At 37.6% G+C, this 26,137-nt stretch overlaps 1 protein-coding gene across 1 annotated transcript in view; it reads right to left on the minus strand.

The window, feature by feature from the left end:
- The window catches only part of LPIN2 (lipin 2), a 42,267-nt gene extending 26,316 nt beyond the window's left edge, over positions 1 to 15,951 (minus strand). The window contains exons 1-4 of the mRNA XM_074146197.1: positions 15,698 to 15,951; positions 9,544 to 9,744; positions 6,280 to 6,375; positions 3,099 to 3,397 (exon numbers count right to left, since the gene is read on the minus strand). Of these exons, the coding sequence (XP_074002298.1) occupies positions 3,099 to 3,397; positions 6,280 to 6,375; positions 9,544 to 9,744; positions 15,698 to 15,784 (683 nt within the window). The 5' untranslated portion in view covers positions 15,785 to 15,951. The remainder of the gene's footprint in view (positions 1 to 3,098; positions 3,398 to 6,279; positions 6,376 to 9,543; positions 9,745 to 15,697) is intronic.
- Between the last annotated feature and the right edge of the window lie 10,186 nt (positions 15,952 to 26,137).

Consider the following 26,137-nt stretch of genomic DNA (forward strand, 5'->3'; position numbering starts at 1 on the left):
ACATAAATATTTAGAATTTACATGCTTACTCAATATAGCCCAATAGATCCTAAGCAGTTACAGTGATCTACCTCTGTCTGTAGAAGTCTTTCATTTGGAAGACTAGACTATGTTAAATACTGAAGCCTAAATATGTCTTAAAAGCTCCACTCCTATTATTATGAAACATGATGGTAACAGCTTGACTTGAGATGAGACCTGCAGAGATTGTACATCCTTCATATTCATAAACCAAGCTAACTGTGACAGAAATGTGTTTCATACTATCTTTATATCCAGTGCTAAGTATCTCCAAAAGAGGAAAAAAGTATTATTGAACAATTAAGGAAACACATTAAAAAATTTTTACAGAGACGTCCTCAATATTATGACTTCAGAGGGGGCAAGATGAAACACAGGTGGTACTGAACAGATTTTATTCAGTGGAAATTAGCAACCAAATGAGTTCATATGAAGCATCAAAAAAATATCAAATTTCATCCATAAGTGGATACATCTGAAGGTCAAAAATCCAAATGCAGTCAAAGACTATTGAAAGTAAGAGGGAAAAAATCAGTATGCATTAACTTAATTGAGTTGTGCTATCAATTCTAAGCTATTTATTTCATAACATTTATAAACAGTGCTACCACTTTTTTTCATCCTATCCACTTTATACATTGTCTAAGTAAACATGTAAAATAAACATATAAGATTTTAGAGACAGATAACTACTTTAACTCTTTAACACCATTAGCAGTGGAGAAATAATGCCCTCTGAGTGTACACACTGTAATTTCAGTCCTCCTGGTATTATTTTAGGTAAGTCAAGCACTACTAACATACCAAAATCATAGCTAGAAAAGCCAAAGGGCATATTTTTAAAGAAGTTGTATAAACAATTGGAAATGGATTTTCCCAAGGAACAGGAAACAGCTTGTTTTTCACTTTATAAGAATAGAACTAGATAAGACATTACATACTGGTACCTGTGGCTGAATTTTTGACCTTCCTGCTGGAACATCAGCCTTCCTTTTTCTGTCTCAGTTTCACTTTGAAATACGAAGCTACGTCTAATAACAGTTTTGTTTTTTTTTAATCTTCCCCCCCCCCCCCAAGAGTCATGCATTTATAACTACAAAAAAATCTCCAAAACAAAACAAACCAGCTGATATCACTTTACATCCCCGCAGGATGTGAAAAGAAAGCTTATGAACGTTTTTTCACAACCATGTCTTTAGCTGAGAAGAAAACAGTGTATGCCTATTGCAAGGCATTTTACTTCCTGCCTTGGTAAGTCACTGGAACGACCATATATGAACTTCACTAACAGACACATAGCCACGAACCTACTGTCTCTGGCCTTCCATTACTACAAAGTATTTTTTCAGTCCTGCATTTAATTACCATTCACAATAAATAAGCATTATTTTATAAAATTTTCTTCCTTTCACATCATAACACTCTTCTCTGACTGAGAATGCATTTCTACTGCTGTTTCTCTTTATATATACATACATACATATATATATGTGTATATATATATATATATAACGTGGTTTACAAATAAAAAGCCTTTTCAAACTTTCATTCTAGAGAGTCCAAAAAAGAAACCCTCACAAAGAGTAACCTTTACGGAAACACCATGGTCACATGAACACAATGGTTCAGCTATGACTAAACATTTGACATTTCAATCAAACCTACAAGCTTTTATTCATTTCTAGTCAAATGAAGGTAATTGTTGCAATAGCAATATGAATTCTGAACACTGGATGAAAACTGCCATTATTGTCATGACATGCTTAAATTCTTCATACATTTATAATAATTTATTAAATAAAGAATAAACAATTCATGGGTTATATCTTCCTCTCTTCCTGTACTTGATGGTTATTTTTAAAAGTATTTTTGGTGGTTTCACTATGACAAGTTATTGTTGTCTTAATACTCTCACACTGAAGACTGAACAAAGGTCTTGCTTTTCTTCAAGTGGAAAAAAGGAAAAAAAAAAAAAAATCTCAAACCAAACATGCCAATTCCCAGTGCAGGGAATATCTAAATGATAATTTGTTGGCATAAACATGACAGCAAAAAAGGCGAATGAACTAAGAAAGCCACAGACATTCTAGAAAACATTTTAAAATCCAAATTTTTTTTATTGGTCATAGGTGTGACAACAGATTCATGTTTTTAACAGATTCATGTTTTTCTGTTGGCACTAACCTTTTTGACTGGTTCTTATTCAATTTAAGACTCCCTTGAAGACCCATATCAGAGGAGTTTTTTCAGTTATACTTTGTTGTCTTACACCAAAACATTCTTCCAATTCCCAGACCAGATCTTGAACTTATTCAGACAGTACCACATTTAACAGTAATGCTGTCCAATAAAGCCACTAGCTTTGTCTAAAAACTAAGTCAACTTCTTTTATTCAGCAGCCTGAGAAACTTCCACAGAAAACTGATGAGTAGGCCTTTCCTGGATTATAAGCATTAATTTGCTTGATAGGAAAGATTATAGTTATAGAAGAAAGTTATTACTCATATAAGCTTCTTCAGCTTATTAGTATGTGCTACCACTTTACTGCAAGCTCCACTTTACTAGTAGTTTATCCACTTCAAAATACAAGGTGATCCCTCCCCACTTTATGACTACATACGTGCAAAGAATTCTCTTTACTAATGCGAAGGAGCATTCATTTCTGTAGCTTTCAGTCACCAAAGTAAACTTCAAGTTACAGAGAAGTCAAATTCAGATGTGGTTTACTACAGGCATTCCACACTGCAGTTTATGTGGAAGTTACCAAACACACTACAAGACCACTCTGCTTCATCAAAGAAATTACACTGAAACTTCTTCTCAGTCACACAACAGATCATGATAATGCTTCTTCACCAGAATGGGCTTAATTTGATTTCATGTTCATAACAGAATGGCCCAACCTGAAGGAATCTGTAAAGGTGTGGAATATAATTGTTTAGAGTTCTGTTTGTTTGAGGAAAAGTCTACCCATAGCCTATTGAAACATGCACTCCTTGCATAGAGAAAAGGTACAAGTCACCTTTTAAATGTTCAGTGATAACAGTGAAAGCAGTCACCAAGTACTGACAGTTTACCTTAGGGGTTGAACACTTTTTTCATCATCTGAGCTTATTTCCATTTCAAAAATCTCTTCTGTCCCAGCAGAAGAGATCTGATCTTCCTTCCTGCTATCTTGTTTGTATTTCTTTCTTCTTCTTTTTTTCTTTTTCACAGAACCTGGTGTGAACACAGTCTCTGTTTCCACAGGGTGTAGAATTTCTGAGTTTGCACATGTCCTCTCATTTTCATCTGATTTCAAATGATTGTCAGTGTCTTTAAAAAACTGGTCTTCAGTGGGTATTGGAGATGTTGCCAAATATGCAGGCACTTTTTCCTAAACAAAAAAAGAAAATAAAGAACAGACTAATTTTTTTACTTTGTTTTGTACATTCAGGATAGCTGTCAGCCACCCACAGGTTAATCCTTGCATCTATATTTAGACACGAAACCATAGAGTAGCCCAGCAGTATGAGGTTGATATCCAGAAAGGAATCGAGTTCACTAAAAGGATTACAAAAGTTCAAGAAAACAAATGTTAGTATTCTTACAGTTTCAGACATATACAACTGATTTTGCGAGCAAAACAGAACAAATACCCAGTCAGTGGAATGTTTTTGAAATTATCTGCCCTTGAGCACACCAGTTCTATCCATGCTTAGTAAGTGTGTTAATAAAAATAGGCTAATTAAATCCACTGCTGTCTATTAATTTTGAAACAGATTCATAGAAAGGTGTAGGTTGGAAGTGACATCTGGAAATCATCTGGTCCGATCTTCTGGTGAAAGTAGGGCCTTAGGTCAGGTTATCCAGGGCCTATCAAGCCAAATGTTGAGTACTTCCAGTTAAGGGAGAGTTTACCTCTTCTCTAGGTAACCTATTCCTGTGTTAGATTGTTCTCATAGTGAAGGATTTTTCTTATATCCAGATAGTATTTCCCCCTTGTGCCCCTTGTCTTATCACCAGGCATCCCTTGTGAAGAGAGTGCTTCTGTCTGCTCTATAACTACCTTATAGGTATTGCAAGACTGTGGTTAGATTCCCTCTGAGCCTTCTCTTCTCTAGGCTGAACACAGTCAATTCCAGCAACCTTTCTTCCCATGGTAACTTCTCCAAACTTCTGATCATATTGGTGGCTCTCCACTGGACTCCCTCCTATTTTCTCTCCTGAACTGGGGAGACCAGAACTCGGTAGGCCAGAACGGCATTCCAGGTTTGGCCTAACAACTACTAAGTTGAGTGGGACAATCCCACATCCCTCCATCTGCTGGCTCTGCTCCTGCTGATGAAGCCTAGGACATGTTTGCCTTCATTGCTGCCTGAGCTTGCTATTGGCCTCTACAGCAGAGATTCATTTCATCCACTCAGACCCCAGCCTGTACTTCTGTGGGGGATTCTTCCAACCTAGATGCAGGACTTCACATGTATCTCGGCTAAATATTGTGCAAATCTTGTTGGTCCAGTCTCCCAGCCTGCCAAGTTGGCTCTATGTGCTGGCTCTTTTTCTGGCCTGTCTGCCTCTCTTCCCAGTCCAGTGTTACCCACAAAATTAGTGAGGGAGCATTCAGTCTTGTCATCCATGTCAGACACTATTTATGTAAAGTATCTTTCAAAAAGAAAAACTCAACTATAATTTACTCAGGTAAAACCCACAAGCAAACACCAACCCTCAATTAATTACAACTCACTGCCCTTGCAAGGAACAATTCAAATGAAGGAAAAGCTTTACCAATCAACTACCTGATGCTTACATACATCATAACAAGAACCTCAAAAATAATGACACCTAGACTGAAAGAAAAACACTGTGACAGAATAAAGACAAAGTGGAACAAAAGTAGAAGAGAATGGGATTTGCATAGTAGGGAGAAAGCATAGCTTCAAGAGGTGATCAAAAAGTCACGTTGATCAATAGCAGAAATACTGGGAGAAAAAAAATGTCTAAAAGCACTAAAAAAAACTCAGTCCTCTGCTTTATAGCTAACTCAATCTATAGTTTCAGCATCAACTACCAGTTTTCCAGAACACGTTATACACAGATAAGGCATTCTTGTTATAAATTAAAATATATTAAGCAAGTGCAATAGCTTCTTTAAAAAATTGTACTGGGAACAAAGGTAGCGGTTATCACCCTTGCTTGCTCAAAGTCTAAAGACTGATCACTTCCCATCAATGGCTGACACAGCCTACTTTTATAAACACTGCTTTCAGTTTTGATTTTAGTCATGGTGTACGCTAAATTAGAACACAACCTTCCTTTCTCTTAAGTGTTATGAATCCCTACCCCAAGTTATCATTCAGGGTCTTACTGCTTATTTTCTCCTTCCGCTTTAAATTATATTTAACTCCTTTCAAAGTGAGAGCTTCCTGCAACCAATCCCTCCCAGTAAACAAGTAGCGCCCTAAACTAAAAAGTGGATCAAGCTCATTTCCTTGAAAGACTCTGATTACTGATAGCAACAGGAAATGAACTCTTCATCTGTTACTTCACTGAGACAGAATTTTGTCTCTCTCCTCTATTTTCATTAAATGTTTTAGAACTTTGTAGAAATTCTTTCCTTCTGCCTTGCTGAAAAATGCCATGAGATTCAAAAGTGATCAAAAACAAAGCTCAGGATGGACAAATATTGTGATTACATAGGTCTCATATCCTTAGGAAATCAGACTAAAAATGAACCATTATTCCTCTTTTTCAGAGGCTCATGAGCTTCCAGCTGCAATAGGTTCTTGGGAAAATAATTACTGTATTAGAATACAAGAATTCTCAAGTTGAAGTTACTGTTAACTAGTGAAAGTTTCATAGATGAAATAGTGAAAAACTGTAATAAAAAATTGTAAGACAAATTAAAAGTATACCAAATTAGACAACCTTTATTGGTATACAGAGGTCAGTAACACAAGCCATAAGAACTTAAGCAAAAATTATTATAAGTCTCTGCAATCAACAAGAAACAAAGTAAAAAAGTAATCAACTAATCTTTCAAATAAAGCTCTAACAAAATAATAATAATAATAAAAAGAGTTACTTTTTTTATCACTGGTAGCAGCATTTCACAAAACACCAAGCATTTTGGCAGCATATGAAAGTGATGTTAAGATTCAGTCACAGAAAATATAGCTTTCATAAAAGTTACAGTATTATCAACACTATGTTAAGCATTTTTAACACATTACTCTCATAATACCGCATTGTAGCCATCATGAAGCACAAAAGCCTTACATTTTCCTCCTCAGTTTCTTGTACAAAGAAAGCTTCTCCATTGTCACCCAGCTTCATATGAAGATCAACAGCATCACCATTAATTTCTATATCAATCTGTGGAAAGAGACAATTTAATGTAATAATTCATCACAGGGGAAAGCACTGATCTCAAGGCCCACATCACTAAGAGTAAACTTTGTTCCATTGTATAATCATGTATCTTTCTCCTCCCTCTGCTTTCTGAAGGAAGTCTGTTATAATAATCATCTTTATTTTGCTAACCTGCAAAATGCATTATGCTCCTAGCAGACAGCCTAACACCTACAAGAAAAATTGGAAAAAAAACCCAACAAAACATCTGAAGACTGAATCTTGATCAACTAATCTGAAGAACTAGAAGCATGAATAATAATAATTGATCTAGTATTTATTTCCTGGAAGAATGATGAAGGATGAATGAGACTGTTCACGTTCATATGTTTAAAGTTCAGCCTGAACTGGGGCCCACTACAAATCCGAGTCCTGAATACCAGAAGTTCAAGACAACAAACTGGAAGCCTCCTGCAGGCAGACTTTGTTTCAATCGGATAAATATTTGCCACAATTATTTCTGCAACTCAGTTAATGTTGCCTCAGATTTTCCTGCTCGTGAGTTTATGGGGATAGGACCACAACCCTTCGGCAACCATAGTGCTTTCATCAGTGGAAAAATTATTTATATTCTGATAAAAAGGTACACTAACTTAGATTAGATTGCACAGGAGGGAGAGATTATCCTTCCCTGCATGTATGAAATAAAAGAAAAAAAACAAGTGTCTTCCTAAAATCAAGATACAACTATTTTACTTTCTCCTCTTTGGGAAACCTTGAGCATCCATTTAAGTTCCATCTCAAATTTTTTCAAAGAAAATCCATTTGATATTCAGATAAAGTTACATTAATTTTCAGTAAATCTGCTTATCTAATGGTATCTCTACATCTGCACTTAGCCTAGCTAATTAAAAATAATTTAATACATACCAGATAGAAATACAATGGACTTGCCTTACTGTAGAAAATGCCAATGGCATTTCAGGTTATATATAATTTAGACACTTCTGTCAAAAGGAGATCAAGTTAAATACTGTAATTGCTATGAGATACCAAATACGTACATTACTCAAGTTCTAGTTTCCTGTCAATACAAAAGAAAGAATTACACCCCAAGCCACACAGCTAGTATTACAATATGGATACTCATATCCATAGTTAGCTATTGTGATAAGAAATGAACAGTCAAAAAGGAAAGAGGACTAATTTTAAGATTGGCACATGGACTGCCAAGAAAAAAAAACAACACAGTGCTAAGAAAGACAGAATCCATGTATTCTAATCCAGTCCCTTATTCACCTATTTATGAGAATAAAAACATTAGACAAGGAAACCCAATCACAGGAGATGATAAATTACGTAGATAACCCCAACATGCACGGGGACTACATTCAAATCCCTAAGATAACAGCTTTTCTTTTTCCCCACAGGAAATTAATGGTTTTGATCTGAAAACGGTATTTATTTCACTATTGAACAGTTTATTCTTAAAATATTTTCTTGATTTTCCAATTTGGTAACATGAATTTTCAAAAAAAAAGTTACTTCTTTAAGCTGGTTTAGACAGACAAACATCCCTAATTTTAGTACCTATACCTCATGCTGATTTCTGCAGACTTCAGTATATATCTTAAGAACAGCTGAAGCACAGATATGTGTATTTTGTGTTCCCATACAGCTTAAGACTACCAATTGATCTTAGCCTCATAATATGCCAGAAAAAAATGCATACACAATGCAGTGATAAACATTCAATTGACTACTGAAAGAATATTCAAATGCAGAATGACAACTCCAAGGATGAAGGGAGCAAGAAGCAGCAGCCAGCCCCTCAAGCAAAAGCTGAGAACTACACTGACAGCCTAGTACAGCAAGAACCAATGTAGATTTTTGTACTACTCAACAGCTTTTTTGAGGTACCCAGAAGCTGAAACCCTCTCAAATTTGGTTGAGATCCTCAGAAGTGTAATTAAAGACATTTAGCAAGCTCAAGTTTCAGATCACTCCTGTTGTAAGTGTATCTTAGACATTAGAAAAAGTACAGCTACACCACCTCTCTTGTACCTTGATAGAAAACTGTAATGTAATCCGTTGCAGAACTCTTTAGGAAAAATCAACTTTGTGTCATCAGTGTGCTCATTATGCAAAACACTAGCAAGTGGGAAATCAAAACAAAAATATGAAACAAGAAAACTGCTGCTACCCTGTGTTACTATGATAAACTTACAACTTTAATGCACGTAACTCCCAGTACGACTGTTAACAAAAAAATGCCCTAACGTAACTACTCTCGTAGTTGCACTTTATTCTCCTTTTACAACTAAAATATAAAGATGGAGGTAGTTTCCTGCAGTGTCCTTTCACTTCTTAGAAAAGCAGCACATAATCCTGAGGTTTTATGATCTGTTTAAATCAATCCATCCTTTGGTAGCACACCCACAGGCAATACTGCCATACACACAGTACTCCCTGCTGAGAGTAACATTAAGTCTCCCACAATAGGTCCATTTTTTAGTCAAATTTACAATCCCATCAAACTGACTCCCTAAGCACAATTACTAAAGCCAATGGAAAGGGGATGGCAGAACAATCCACTCTGCTAGCGCCACAGTCTCAGACTGGCTGGGTAGATAATTGTACCAGGTTTTCTTTCAACATGCTCATGAGTGAATGAAGCTTCAGTCCTGCTTAATAACTGCAATTTCTACAGCATATCAAGCTTGAACAGAGCTAACAAGGAGTAATATTTATGATAGGTCACCAACCCTTAAGACATGCTCTATTTATCCTCCAGACATTCCGAAAATAGTTGCTTGCAACATCAGGGATGAGTAAAATGACATCAAGCATTTCTTTCCCAGCATACTTAAACAACTAAATAGCCATGTAAATATTTTACGATTGTGAAGTCTATATGTTTGCATTATTCTTTTTACATAGCTCAAGAACTGTCAAAGCTTTTCTTTCATAGTATTTTGTTTGTTTTTTTTTCCCCAAAGTCCTTAGATTACCACAGGAAGTTCTGTTTCGCGTTCCAAAACTATCACTCTGTCCAGCATATATGAGAAACTGCTCTGTACTAAATCAGCCTGCTAACCGGGGCGGGGGGAGCTGGGGAAGGAAGGAAGAGAGGGAAAAAAAGGGAATGCATTGGTATTCAAAACTTTGTTTTGGCCCACTTTCTGAACTTACCACTTTTTCTTTAGAGCGCAATACACCAAGCTTCCCAAATCGGACATGAAAAGGAGAACACTGGTATGTACCATCTTGTTGCCGGACCACAATGACATCAATGCATCCTGAAAGGGTTGCCTGATTAATGCCTTTGTACAGCTCCTTCACAGTAACCAGGACTTGTCCTGCAAGTTGTCCTACGTAGTTCATAGTCTGAGACTAAGGGAGAGAAAGAAGAAAAGAAAAAAAAAAAGTTAATAAATTTTAAAAACATAAAAAGTTTAAAATCAAATTTTTAAAAAAACATCTAAACATATGTGCAGTGTCATTTATCAATTACTCTGATTATTTTAAAAGGCTTTACACAAACGCCTTTGAGCCAACAGAATTTTGAGCCAATTCTTGTATTACTAACAGTCTCTGGAGTTATAAAACCTATTCTTAACAGCTTATTAACTTGAACACATGATTATTTAAATATTTTAAAGTAAATTTTGAAGCATGTAATTTTTAAACCCCAAAGCCTAGATTCAAGTGATGCTTAACTACTCAGATAAGCTAGAGACAAGTTCATTTTCTGAAGACTCCCTATTTAATAAAATTTATTCTCTATTGAAAATGGAGATAACTGTACATAAGAATGCAAAAAAAAAAATATCTTAAAAGTCAGAAAAAGTTATGTATAGTGTACCTAATGCAACTCTTCCATATTTTAAAAATGGCAGTCACCTTAAAAAATTATCAAAAGATCTAATGGGAGACAGGAGTTTGAGAATGAGTACAGAGAAAACAAACATGTAAGAAATCCAATTTTCCTCCTATGTAAAGGAAAGTACAACACCAGTGAATTTATTTGCCTTGAAACAAGTACTAAAATCTCTTGCAACATAAAAATAATGAGCACTGCCACTGACCTTCAGAAGTTAGAACTGAGGCAAGCAAGACTTCCACCTGTGGCAGGAGATGCCAAATATTCAAAGTTATTGAGAGTCTCCTCTTAACTTTTGATTAAATAAAACCACAGTAAGTATCATCTATAGTTAAAATGTATACTTCCCTAAAAAGCTTATTGAAACTTGTACCTATATTTAAAACAGCTACTGAAGTAACGTTTGCTCTGCAAATACACAATGAACCTAGCAACGTGACCTTGTCCTGAACACACTGCCTGTCCTCGGGCAGATGACTTCCTAGCTAACAACCATTATTTCAACAGAAATTACACCCAAAGAATAAACACTAAATTCTTACCCAAGTTTAAAAACTCATGCAATATATTATTTTAAGTGTAAAGAATTACCCACTAACTACTTTCCACAGGTTCCACAAAGTTTCAGCCCAGAGAAAACAAGTATTTTACTTTTTTTTTTTTTGTGGTTGTTCATACTCTTGACATCAGAAAATTGAAAAAGAATAGTATATAGTCTAGGTGAAGAAATCTTACTAGATGAAAACGGGAAGTTCAGGACAGAATACAAGAAAAGGAACATGTACACAATAAGAAGATCATGCTATAGCCAAACTGGAAAGGAACGAGAAACATAAAGATAAACAAAGAAGACATAGCATCACTTATGGAACATTCTAATCCATTAAAAATTCTTAAGGGAATGAATGAATTTTGAATTACTGCAAGTCTTTCAGACTAAGAACACAATGTGAACTATGACTGCCAATGAGAAATGGAGTCCAAAGATTTCTCTGAACATCTGGGCTTTGATAGAAAGAGAAGGGAAAACCATGAAGGTGTTTCTAATGCAAACATCACTGCAACCCTTCCTCATTCTGCCCTCTCCTGCCTCCCACCCAGAAGACTGCCACAAGCTCATTCCAAATATATGCAAGCAATTGCATGCCTCTGAAGTTAAGGGTAGCAATTGGGAGAACAAAGAGCCACCGCAAACAAACAAAACACAATACTGAACACATAACAGGGCTTAAATTGTAAAAAATCTATTTTGGAATAATATTTCTAAAAAAAAAATTATACAGTGAATTTGTCTATTTGCTAATCGATTTTATTAGCCTCTGAACAAGGTTTAGGATTTTTCTTAATGGCTCTAAACAAAGCAAGAGTTCTCCCTCTTGATAATGCTTTCATGATCTAGGTAATTAATCAATTACTACTGTTCTGAGCCTTCAAAGTCTTCCTTACAGTACTACTGCAATCATTCAAAAGGAAGCTACTTTTGTAGCATCTAACAGTATCAAAATCATTATAAACATGCAGGAAATCTAAAATTACAGTCTTAGAGCAGCTACGGAAGTATTTTTCTCCATCTCAGGCTTCTCAAGCCTAACATACGCTACCTAATCGTATTTAGATTTTTGAAAAAAAAATTTCCTTCCTCTCCACAAGACTTAGAAGAGGAAGATGGGGTATTTCCAGTGCAAATTCAAAACCGTTTGGAAATTATCCACAGAATTACTACACTAAGTAACATACCAGAGAATTTTCTCCCTTAGCTTTTGTACAACATGGTTGATGAAGACAAAAAGACCAGCCTGTCATTGAGTGACTAATGAGATTAGTAGAATGGCCTCCCTATCAACATTAGCAATTAATCAAATTCAGTTTCATCTCTAAGTAGTTTCAGGTACAACTATAATATTGACTGCTTGCTAATGAAATAATAGAAAAAAAAGGGAGGTCTCATTTCAACCCTTCCTCATCTGACCCTCTTAATAAGCTGATTTTAGCCCACTGACACAACTGGCAGAAGTCTACCCACTTTTGTTGTTGTTTTTTTCAGTGGTTAGTAAATTAGATTAGCTCTCAACTAAGAACTGACAAACACCAGAGTCATGAGACACACAGTGGCACCAGAGAGCTAGGTAAAAAAAAAAAAAAAAAAGGCTAGGGCAGGGAACTGAACATCTTTCTTTTGACAAGTGAGATATTTGCTGCATCTCATGGAACTGTAACCCAAGATGGAAAGGTAGCAGTATCTCTGCCTTACTGTTTAAGCAATTAGTCTTCCACTACAACGACAGTCAATCTTAATTCTTAATCTTAGGAAAAAATCTCCAACACACGGTCATTATCATTCATGGCTATACCTTGGCTGCTTCGAAGAGGAGTTTACAGTATTGGCTTGCAAAGAATAGTTGGTTTTATGTCACCAAGGAGACTGAATTCATTAAAAGAAATGTTTGGCACAATCAGGAATACAAGTCCTTAATAGAGTCGCCATTCCATATATTTCATTTCAGTGAACAGGACTGAGAAATGCACATTAGCAAGGAATTCTCTATCATTTCAGTAGCAACTGTTTAAAAGATCAGAATTTCACACCAATTGCTAACAATTTAATTCAGTTGATAAATAATCTCTTTTCCTCACATACATGCTAAGTGACCTTGTCTAACCACAAAAATCACCAAAAAAACCCCACAAGACTGAAGCATTCACCTATTTTACATATACTCTTGCCTTCCTGTAGCAAGTTATCTCTTTTTGAGATCTGTTATACTTGTGTAGCTCACAGCACAGCCACTTTTATGTTCACACATAAACAGAGTAACCTCTTATGTGTGAAAGAGTTATGAACTTTTGAACCTATTGAGTATTAAAAACAATGCTTATAAGGAAAGAAGCTTTTTATGAGCCAAATCTTAAGCAAACATTGTTTTGTACATTGTAAGTAAACAAAAGTGTAGAACAGCAACTAATTTATACCATTGCTTACCAAGCTGTAGTTCAGCTTTAAACATAATGGTTCACTTTGTAAGATAAACATGTTACTTAAGAAGATTCAAACTGTAGCAACCAAATAATCAGATAGAAATAAAGCGTCACTACATACCTGAGAAACATGAGATGTTTAATTTATCTGAAATGTCAATAGAGCCTCACCTAGGAGATTTTAAAATTTGAGGTGGTTTTGTTTGTTGGTATTTTTGTTTTGTTTTCTTTAAGTTTTAATGTATATTGTTCGAAAACTTGTGGTTAGCAGAACTGAACTTGACTAGAGAGAAACAGCATAAAATGGTCCTGTGTTAATTCTTGCAAATGAGATAGAAATAGCCTGATCACAGAACAACTGGTAAGACAAATTATTTCCTCAATAACACTCTTTATTTCGTGCTTAGTAAACTTTTTTTAAATGTCATTGTCCTGAAAGCAGAGAAAAATGAAGAGCAGTACACCGTCATAACCTGCTATAACGTTCATAACCTAAAAAGCATGCCAATTTCCAGTCCTGCAATTCAAGACAGAGTCTGATGGACAAGACAAGCTCAGAAAGGGCAATGCAGCAATATTTCACAATACTTTTTAGCTTTAAAGTTTTATTTATTTTGATATCTAGAGTATATACATTACCCAATGTAGTCAAATTCCAGAACTCTGCATAAAAGCTAAAGTTAATGCAGCTCACCACTACTTACTCTTCTAGGATAGCAAATTTAAAGGCTATCAATACCTACAGTCTCACAGCAGAAAACCACTTTTTGTGACTTTTGAGGCTCCAGAGAGACTGATTTTGGAAAGTTTATGCAAAAATTCTTACAGCTCAATATATTAATACAATTAAGCTAAGTGCAACTGTAATTGGAATGGGCGAAAGAATCTCTCTATCCTATATCATAAAAAAGATTTTTTTTCTGGCAAGGAGCCATTACACTGCAAAAGGCAGAAACTGAAACTGCTGCTTCTTTTCTTTTCCTTGAGAGAGCGTAACAGTAAATACAAAATAAGAAAAGAAAATATCTACTTTGGAAGTTCAAGAACTTAAAATTCTATGCGTCCATCTACAAAACACTCAAATCAGTTAAACTAAAACTAGCCCTGCATTTGTTGGTTGACTTGCTCATGTTACAGCAGCGAGGAATAGAATGGCGCTCAGAAATAATGATTAAACAGTACTACAGTTCAGATCAAGCATCTAACATGTTCTACATGATAGGTAGCCAAATTTTCAAAACTCATCACCAGGAAATGCTTACACTAGCATAACTTGAGCAGGAGGTTTTGTGGATAGGAATTATATCTATGTACTATTAACAAAGATGTTATTTTGGCTGCTACAAAACCAACATATTTTCTTGAATAATTTTATGTTGTTCAGTATTATCCATATACAAGTGCAAGACATAATCAAAAGGCTGTCCACAAAGTTTCTGTGCATTTTGAGTACTGCTTTAGTAAAGCTAAATTGTGTGATTTTTGTGTTCTTGAAGCCAACACCTTTTATACAGATGCACCCCTATGAACATGAACACTACAAATGCCCAGTTCAACAACCGAAAAAGCAGAGTGCAAGTTACTCAAAGGCAATCAGATTGCTCTAGAGAGATACAGCTTTAGAGGACATGAATTTTAACTATCACTGCAAAAAAAAAGTTACTTAAATGTAGATAGAATCATAGAATTGTCCAGGTTGGAAGAGACCCTTGGGATCATCGAGTCCAACCATCTACCCTACACTACAAAGTTCTCCCCTATATCATATCCTCCAACACCACATCTAAACGTCTCTTAAACACATCCCGGGATGGTGACTCAACCACCTCCCTGGGCAGCCTATTCCAATGCCCGACCACTCTTTCTGTGAAAAATCTTAGCTAAGATCTTAGCTTACAAGTGAGTAGGTATTTATATATCCCATTTCTTTTGAGATGCATTTAGAGGATTAAAAGATAGTCCAATGTCACATGATGTAAACAGTAAAGAAGTTGCATTTGTTTTAAGAGATTAGGTAGAAAAAGAAAATTAAAAACATGCATAGCAATGGCTTCCCTCAATTTATCTCATCTTGCCTATATTTGTATGTATATATGAGGTAGGAGATTTCCTTAACCAGAGAAAATTTTTAGCCAGTGTTTTACTAGTTTCTATTTTGCATCCTGAAAAGACTGGCGGGGGTGAGGGGGTCATTTCGTGGAAAATGACCATGTGAAATAGGACCACTGTAGTATCAGGTCTACTCGGCAAAAACAAGCAAACAGAAACATCTTTGTTCCTAAGTAAAGATTTCAACTGGGGTTTAAGATTGCTCCTAGTACTGCACAGAGCACTTAAGGAACAAAAATGGAAAACAAAGTAAGTCTATTGAATGCCTAATTAAAGTCTTCCACCTACTATTAAATATAGACATTCAATTTTTATATTTTTTAACTATGCTATAGGAAATTATATACCCATACTTAGCAATAAATCTGTCAAACTCACCAAGATCCCAGAAGGAACCCTTTCGTGGGCAGCAACAACACTTCTACTGAAGTCATCTTCAAAACCATCCTGTTCTGAGAAATGCATCTCAGAAAACAGGAAACTAACCTTCCACAGTACAGGTAAATGCAAAGCTTACAGCCATAACAGAATGTTGTATCAGCATTTCTTCTCTTTCCATAGAAGCAGAAGAATTATGTAAATCTTCTGGTCTCTTAGAGAAAAGCGTCTAGTGTGCTTTCCCACACAATATTATGATTAAAAAGGAAGCACTTCTTTAAGAAGGCTCACAAGAAACTCCCTCACCAATAGGCTTTGCTTGAAATGTCACGGCCCCCTTGCGCTCTTTGAGATAAGTAACAACATGGGCAGACTTTGCCATATGTTTGCACTGATAGGCAATGATCTTGTTTTACATCAGGTCACGTGACTTCAGCTGAAGCTCCCACGAAAAGAAACAGGGATTTAGTTAATGATTCTTAAGCAAAGTCTACATTAGCTCACTTGGAAGACTTTTTGCCCACTGTTGCAACTCTATGACCTGTAGCAGTATTCGAAGTCCTAGCACAGCCCGCTGCACACCTAATTCAAGAATGCCTGCTGCCACTCCGTGTGCCTGCTCCCTCTGGTAATGGTTCCACTGGGCTAGCTAATCATGTTTTATAGGACAAATCTGATGACATTTCAGGGTCTGGTATTTGTGGGCTATTTTCCCCTCCTTTTTGAAATTGCATTATAATAGTAAAGAAGGAACTAACCCTGTGTCAAGTTTATACCAAATCATACAAAACCAATGCATACCAAAATAAACATTTTTTCCTGTGGAAGTTGTCCTACTTTCTTTAAACTGAACTGTTAAAGCAGTATAATTTCAGTATGGGGACAACACATACATGCTTATTGTATACCTAGCTTCATGACAGAGAGTAAGAATTTTTGATCTGCGGAATTTTAAGGTGTCAATACTTCTCTAAATAGTATAACGGATAGGTGAAATAACTGAGGAAGTGTAGTAGTGTAAGGAAACAATTCTACCCCTGAATGGGAAAGACATTCTCCAAGGAGCACTGATATTCCCTCAACACATTCTCATTACCTTAGACCCATGCATCTCCTCCTCACCTCATGGTGTTACTTCGTCTCTGCTACAGAAGATTGTGGAGGACTCCTTCTTGAATTACAAGATGAAAAATAATCTAGGATCCTACTACCACTTTTACCCTTTCCTGAGTTTTGTCATTTTATGCATTAGGCTCTGATGCAAGGACAATGAATCACATTATTGAATGCAGTCAAATGGCTTTCAGGTTTCAAAAATAATTAATGAACTACACTCAAGGCGTAAACTAAATCAGTCTTGAAGACAAACTCTTAAATTGTGTGGGATTATTACATCAGCAATGCTACCACCTCTGAGCCTTTTCCTACACACTGAGTAAGTTCATGTTTAATGTGGCTCTTCACAGGAAAAAATACAGGTTTTTTCAGCAGACACGACAAGTATTTTTATAGGATATTAAGAATTACTAGACAGACTCGGTTTTCCTCTGCTTGTTCATCATTCCTTTATCATGTGTGTTCCATTAAAATATGGTAAAAAACATAGCTATAAGCAGAATGGAAACCAGGTTTGTAAGACAGTGCTTCTTTTCAAACACTTTCAACTCAGCTTTATGTTATTTTTTTTGTGTACAACTTTGTTACATCTATTTTATTGCAGTACTGTTCAGTATTTCAGATTGACATTATTTTTTCCAAAGCTTCTAAAAGTGTTTTAGAAGACAGCCTTTCTAGAATTCCCATAAAACTACAGTCACTGCAGAGGGAGTAAGGTAAGATTTAGACAGGTAATAAGCTTTGCATATTTAGTAAGCCTCCTTGTCTTTTATTTCTCAGTATTAATAAGGTAAATAAAATATAATTACCTCGGAGCAAGTTTAAGTACTATGTTATTTACTTACAATTTACACAGGAAAATCAGCTTTAGTTTTGAAAAACAAACACCCCAAATTTGGAAAGTATTAGAACCAATATTTTTCATGCAGCTTTAATCCAGGTCTTTGGTGTGAGTAGATTTTACTGTGGTTTAGCCTCAGAAAAGCACATATGAATTTTTCCACTAGCCCCATGCAAGTCAATACTCCTGACAAATAACAATCATCATTCTATATTGGTTTTTTTTTTTTTCCCCCTCTGTTCTTTTTGGGTCTACACGTCTTTTCCCATTGCTCATTAGTTAAAATCCCTGATGGGAAGTATGATTCCATTTTTAAATGGTACTTTTCTACAGTAACCTTCATCATGTATTTGATTGCATTCATTTAGTTTTACAGCATCCCAGAGACTCAGTATTACTTTTTTCACCTATGCAAGGGAAAACTTACAGGCCATGAGATTAGAAATTTCACAGGGGGGTTTAGCACAGTTACAACTTGACTTTGCATAGCTTCCCTCCTTTTTTTACCTCTTTGCATATTCAAAACACTGCTTCCATAGGCTACATTTGTAGCTGTTAATCAGATTTAGATATCCCAGATGGTCATTACAAAAAAAACCAAAACCCACCACCAAAAAAAAACCCAAACAAAAAACCCCCCACACCAACTACCAAACCTGACTGCCTGTGAAAATTACATGTAAGTGATTTGATTGTACTGTATAGGAACTGAAGAATAAGTGCAGCCAGAAGACAGCTACAGGACTTTTATCCATCTTTCATCAGTACATGCCATTCTAACTTCTGGAAGGAAGGAAGCACAAATCCTATAGACATGAGCTTCTATTAGTACACAATCACAATTCACTCAGAGATCGGGATAAATTTGCTGAGACGAATGAAGGAGACAAATCCTTCTCTATTTAACGTATCCCAACGGATATGGCACGTATGGGACAACCTTTGTTCATGCCCCATACATATCCTTCACCCCATCCTGCGCCAAATCACTTTACTTATTATCAACTAAGACTTAAGCACCACAGTTCTCAGTTTCACACCCCATCCTGACACTGGAAAAGGTCTTTTCTCCCCAGGCCTCAACTCCGATACCTAAAAATTCCACCACACCTCTTTATTTACATGCACTTTTTATGCTTTGTCTATCGTGTGCAAACAAAGTGGAAGAGTTCCCAATTCTCCATAGATATTATGAAAATCAGACTGGGACTGAAAACACTTTCCTGTGTCCACGTTCTTGATCCTCACCCCGGTCTGAAGCATCTGCTTATTGAAACTGAAAATAAAGTTCCGCTCATTCCTGCTTGTGATGAACTACATTCAATACAGCATCTTTGTTATTTTTAACTGCAAAAGTCTATCCATCCTTATTATGGACTTTTAAACCCAATTGAAAGGCTAATAACTTTGCCAAATTAAAATAAATTTACACAGGAATAACAGAAGACATACTGAATGAAGACCATCTGCCTCAGAGAATTTTTCTAAGAGAAAACAGCTAAAGTTTTTCCTCTAGTAGAGTGGAAACATACCATCCATTAAGTTTCACTTCTTACAAAAAATGAATATACTTGCTAAATTTTTCCATATAAAGGCCGAAGGCAGCTAATATATAACTTGGAATGAAATTTTCCATTCTAGCACAGTTACGTGCAACTAAAAATCAAGTTCTGCTTGAAAATGCCGAAAAAAGACTAAAAGGCAGTATTACCTGCTTTCGGCCACAATTCCCTGCCATCCAAAAAAAAATAAAAATAATGAAAAAAACTCTATCACAAGTAATAATAGCATTGATATGAGAATCCAAGCAGTTAATAGATGTTAGAGAAACACCAGTGAGACAAAAGCAATGCACTGCCCACTAAACAAGGGGTTGAAAAAAAAAAAAAAGAGTAAAATCAAATGTTTAGTTTGCCATCTATGATGCAAGATGGTAAATTCAGTATCTTCAAGATCTCCTGTCAGGTAGAGTCAAAAGCCATTTAAATTAGAATATTTTCCAGTGCGGCTTCAGTATTCCTTTTTTCTCTTAAGGAAGAAAAAAATAGCAAGACAGGAAATCCACAGTTTACTTGGACTTGGCCCTTTTGTAACATGTCAACAGTTATATCTGTATGATCTACTATGAATCATCTGACTCCAGTAGCATGGCATCTTTCCTTATATTAATTTGAGCATTTTCTTTTTTTTTTTTTTCAAAAAGTTACATTTTTTTTCTGCTTAGAAAGGAACTTCAGTGAGAACAAATGATACTTTAAGAATCCACAAAGTGAGTTTTACTGTTAAAATGATCAATTCAATCGAAAACCTAGGTTACATACACACAAAAAGCTTTTATGTATGTGAAGACCTTAACTACTTTCCAGATACTGAAAAGAGGTAACTGGCTAATCCAAGAATGCACTCCTTTGGAATCTGCATGGGCATATCCCAACACAAGTGCCTGCCACACTTAACATATCTATTTCCAGCAGCACAGACTCTTCTACAGCCACATCATCCTTGGTTGAACTTTTTTCCAGACACATACCACAGAAACCGAAGTTTCTGAACAGAAATTCCATCTATCTTATTTTTATGTGAAATGAGAGAAAGCAGATGAAGCTTTTCCTGTATGTTTCTAGAAGGTGCTACGCATTTCCCTAATGAGCAATCCCTTATCTTTCTATTTTCTCCATTTAAAAAGGTTTCTTTCCAGGCACAGATCTGCCTCAGGTGTATTTATATTTTCTTACAACCTTCCATGATTTAAAAGTCCAAGCAAAAGAACATAGTCACGTATTTAAGCATAAAACGCGCCCTGATCTATTAGTGGGGAATAATTTGATTACCTTTAGAATGGACACATTAATGTAAGATCTTAGACTAGTACATATCATCAGGGTGACAAGAAAGAATAGAAATGTACTTATTCTGAGAAATACTTATATGGAATACCCAGAGTTCTAAATATAGCGTACATAAATAAGAAAACTTTTTTACTTGATAGACTTTCCATATTGTTGAGCTAATGAACATCTACCAAAATAGAACATCCATAAATTTGATTTGCATATAAGACTTGGCTATTTTATTAGCAAATCAGGTAAAAATACTAATCTTGCAGAATTCCCACACAAAGGTATTCATAGAATGAGATGTTGGGAAGGGCAAAACTAGATATAACCGAGCAAAGTAGCATATGCTTACTCATTCAAACACAATCTACTTGCATTACTGGGTTTCAATGAATACAGAGATTACATTTGTCTGAAAGATATATCTGTTCACCCTTAGCACACAACAGCATGTCTGCACTGTCTATACGGGACATGACAAACCTGTAAAGCAGCTTCACAGATTTCTTGTTTCTGTTAACATGCACACTTTTCATTTGGGGAATGAACAGCTTTAAGTCACCACTAAGTAATTATTTTTCAAAAAATTAATTGTATTTCAGTTCCATCACAAACTAAATTCTATTATTAGCCAAGTGAGAGACAGTTACCTGCATTTCTAATAGAATCTCAGCTACAATTCATTAGTGGAAGCACTTCTTTGAAAGAATTTTGCAAAGAATCCTTTACACATTTCCTTTAAAAGGCCTTTCATAACCATCAATCCAGAAGAAATACATTTCCTGAGGAGACAGTTACGCAGTCTAAAAAAAGACAAGTAAACCTAAAGACTTGACCTAAGACTGGCTTCAGCCACATAGACCAACACAAAAATGTCACCTCGTACACTGGAGACTCTTCTATTATTACTTCGCTTCTTTACATTTCTGGTATCAAACTTCAGCACTTTGGATAAATAAATGGGCCAGATCCTTAGTTATAATTCTTATCCCTACAGACAGCAGCAATGAGGAAGCATCCCTTAGTTTTGAGAAAAGAGTGACTCAGACAACTTCTGGCAGTTAATGACAAATTACATTACTGCAAAGCTGAAAGAAACTGATAACAATAAAATACTTAAATAGGAAGGGGAAGCTAGCATCCTTTACTTGGAAATTCCCTTAAAATATAAACACACACAAAAAAAGGAAATTTCTATCAAAATTAAAAAAAAACAAAACAAAACAAAAAAACCCCAACCAAACAAACAAAAAAACCCAACACCTAACCCAAAAAACAATCCCCCTTAAGTTTGCTTAAGCTCAAACACAAAGACAATCTAGCTTGGTTTGGCATGACAGTTTCATACTAAATCAGCCTGCCTGCACAAGCTGAAACGTGAGCGCTACTGTTACTACATACTGGATTGTTTATAACAAGCAATAGGAGACAGCAGCTAGGCAAAATAAAAACTCATTTTTAAGTGAAATAATCTTTGCAAAAGAATGTTATGCTTGAAGTGGTTAATTTTCTTTACCATTTCAAAAAAAAATCTCTGCTTACCTATATAACAATAGGACATTTACGGAGATGGCATCTTTGTGTTACTGTAGAACCTTAAAACCCAACTTCAATGACATCAAAGGTTCGTAAAGAAAATACTCCTGATCAGCACTGCCAGATGCAAAAAAATCACTGGGATACAGTATGCTACTAAGTTACGTTCTCAGAATTTGCCCAGTATGGGATGCATATGTCTAATGTGTATGCTTTAGACCTGAATTTGATCACAAATATATCACCCACTGTTTTGTGTAAGCCTGAAAGCTTTTTCACTGTGGATCTATATAATGTGCAGCACTGAACCTCACACCAGAAGGTGTCCTTTCATCCCTTTTCAGCCAGTTATGTACAACGTATTTGCAAATGCTGTGGCCTTGCACTTAAGATTTAAAAAACTGGAAAAGAAGAAAATTGTGATCTGGAGTATCAACTATGTGAGCATCTTCCAGGAAGAAAAAAGTGCAACTAATTTAACCTCTAGAGGTTCCCCATGTGGCTTTGAACAAAATCCTTTCAGATTTATCTGATCCAGATTGCAAGTTCTCTGGGAAGAGACCAAGTCATAAAGTACGCTATGCAAAGAAGGGCTATTCTGGGCCTCAAGATACACAAGGAGGTGACAAGTGCAGTAAGTTCAGTTTATATTTCCCCATAGTTGATCATGACTTTACACTAGTGGAAAAAAATGCTGGAAGAAGGGAGAAAGAACAAAAAGTTCTCTGCACTGCGCGAATGGAACATTTAACATGTATATCTTCCAAGTCAATAAAAACAAAGAACTAAGCTTAATTTTGTAACAAACCAAAATGGTAAGTACTAAGAATAAGACAAGTTCAAACACTACCTCTTTTACAGGCAATTAAAAAACCCAAACATTCTGATATGCTTGACTGAAAAGTTATGCTATGGGCTTAAAAAAATTAATGCTGTAATTGCTTACGAGTGCCTTTTCAGCACTATCTAGTTATTCCTACTGTAATTAAGAATACCAGATAATACAGCATTTCATTCAAAGTTCCTGACATGCTCAGTTCACTTAGAAACTTTTTAACTTTGGCTTATCAGTTTAATATTCTATTATATAACAGTAAAACGTTGAGAGAGCACAGAGCACCTCACAGATCATTCCTTTGCTTCACTCAAGTAAAGACATCTTCCTTGATTTTTGTAGGAGATGGCAAAATTGTTTACATGCCTGTACATTCTGGGCTGCAAGGAAACTACAGCAGGGGCTAGGAAAGAAGGAACAACTAATGGCCCTGGCTGGAGCTAGTTGCCTACTATGCACACAAACAACGGTTCGGTATCTACTGAATGACCGACATGCCCACGCTTTCAGTAACACAAAGTGAAGGCATATTGTGACTTAAGATTTTTCACAACTGAGTTCTGTAGGATTATCTATCATCTTCTCCTCTGACAGTACCCTAAATAATACCATATACCATTATGGGATATGGCTAACAGATTCTCTCGTAACAACAATGGAATTTTGTTTGGAAGAAAAAAAAAAAGTCATCAGACGATGTGCAGCCAAAGTGTGCAGACAAAGTGCAGCCAAAACACAGGTATATTTATGACATCATTTTATTGGCTGGAAATGCACAGGTTTAAACAGCATATTGTCTTGCTCTATTGAAAATCATTGATGTCTGCTACATATATTCAGTAACCATTTAACATGAGGAAAAATGAAGTTCACACCAATTAATTTAGACATGCACTTGGCAAAAGCTCAAAACACATACACAAAAATGCAGATACTGTACTTCCAGTGATTAGCACTTCATACTCCCTGCACCAGCAGGGATAAACAGGAAAAAAGAAAAAAAAAAACCCAAAAACAAACCCAAAGGAGGGGTGCCCGGCAGGCAGACAAGTTAACCGCCCGAGTTTAAAAACGCATATCCGTAAAACGGAAGGAGGTCGGGGCCAGCAAGGCACCTATCGCGATTTTGAACGTGTAAGAGTCGCACCGCCAAAGCGGAGCCAGTAAAAGCGACGTTTCACCAGGGGCACGCCGCCCTCATGTCACCGGCACGGCTGGAAGGCAGCTCCAGGGGGTCACCCGGCGCTGGCCAGCAGGATGGCAGCCCCCACACCTGGCAGCCAGGGCAGGGGAGGTGAGGGGTTGGGTGGGATGTTTCCCCTTTCCACCCCGCTCGGTTCTCGGAGCTCTCTCCAGGGAGGGGAGCGAGGCCGGGGCAGGCTCTCCGCCGCCCACCTTCCCCCTCAGCCGCCCGGGCTCGCTCGACCTCTCCCCCGCGCCCCTCACTTCTCCTCACACAGGCCGACACCCCGCCCCCGGGCGCGCCCCCTCCCCACCCCGACTCCCCTTCTCCCTTACCTCCAGCGAGGCCCGGCGGAGTCGCCGCCAGCCGAGGAGGGACGGACGGAGGGATGAATGGCGGGGGAAGAGCCAGGAACAGCGGGGCGGGGGAAGCAAAGGGGGAGCTGGGGCAAGCCGCGCTCGGCTGGATGCGAACTGCGCCAAGCGGCGGCGGTTGGTGCAGCGCGCGCACCTCTGCGCGCACGCGCGAGCGGCGGGGACGCGCCGCCGCGGGGGCGAGTGGACGGGCAGCGCGCGCGCGCGCCACCTCAGCGGCGCGAGTCCCGCCTCGCCCCGGGCGCCACGTGACCTTGGGGCGACGCGCCGGGGGCGGGGGGGAAGGTGTGGAGGGACGCGCGCTGTCGAGGCGCGTGCGCGGGGCAGGAGGCGGGTGAGGGGGGCCGCCTTCCGGGCCGGCAACTGAGGGGGAGCAGCGTCGCTGTGGGGCGGGAGGCGCCAGTGAAGGGGCACAGAGGGGCAAGAGGCTGTGGCGACCGCGGCTTTGCTGAGGCAGGGGCCCGCGGCCTCCCCCCGGGCAGGGCAGCCTGCCCTGGGCCTGCCTTCCTCGCCCGTCCTTCTCCTCCGGCCCCGAGTTGTGGCAGGGGCGATGCGTCTCGGTTCCCCCGGGCGCGGGGCTGAGGTGATCGGCAGGGAGGCGCCCGCTCTCCGCGGCTATTTATAGCCGTGGTCTGAGCTGTGTCTGAGAATTAACACCTCGTGACGGGGATGTTTCGAAAGAAACGCCGCGGTCAGGGCGTTTGCCTCTTTATGCGTCTGTCACTGCATCCTTCTTTTGAAAGTTACCAGGCTAGCCACAGGAGGCTGGAAAAGAATATATATATATATACACAATTTTTTTTTTTAATGAAAGTGTAGAATTGCAAAATCCAAACGTGCCCAGCAGGCCAGGTATGTATTTCAGGTCAGCAGCTTCACTTGCCCACTGCTTTTGTGATTCACGCTGCTGCTCGCTGAAGCTGGATGGATTGTGTGGTGTTAGTTACTTGAGTCACGCTATTGCCCAGAGGCCCCAGGTGATACTGAGACGTAGTAGGTACTAAAACGGGGTAGTATTCTCAAACAACTTGCAGTATAAAAAAAGGAAAAGAGAAGTAGCATAATTGGAAATACAGTTTAGTCTTCATGAATGTTAATTTAGCCTTTTTCCATGTTACTTCTTTATTGTACTGTACTTTTTATTTGTCTGCCAATTGCTTTTTCATCTTCCAATCTGTTCATGAGAGTTTTGTTAAAAGCTGGGTTTGCCCCACTTGCTGTTAGGGCCATTTTGGGCTCTCGCATAGGTTTTACATAATTTTCACATAAGAAAACAGGCTAGTTAATAGCTGACAAAAAGACATGCTAGCATGCAAAACAGTGTATAGACAGAGTTTACTGGGATAGTCCATGGATGTCTAAAAAGGTTCTTGACAGTCTTTTGTACAAGTCCTACAAACAGATAAGAAGATCTGTTTATTAATCTGTACCTCCTGGTACAAGCTGCCTAAAAGATTATAGTCAGTGAGTTTGCTTATTTGCAAATAATATATTTTAATCCCTTTGAGCATGGAACTAAAAAAAATCTATGCCCACATAACATGCAGGCTGGATTTTTAAAGAAAGCAGTACATGGAAGAAGACACAAACGCAGAATTATGTGCATAGCGTGACTATGTTATACATATATAAAAAGAATGAAAGGTCAGGTTTCGTGCCTGCCCATTTTGATGACATTGGTGTTGCATCAGAAATCCAGAGTCAACTTCAGAACACTT

Source organism: Numenius arquata, chromosome 4 (genome assembly GCF_964106895.1).
Source record: "Numenius arquata chromosome 4, bNumArq3.hap1.1, whole genome shotgun sequence".
Lineage (NCBI taxonomy): Eukaryota > Metazoa > Chordata > Aves > Charadriiformes > Scolopacidae > Numenius > Numenius arquata.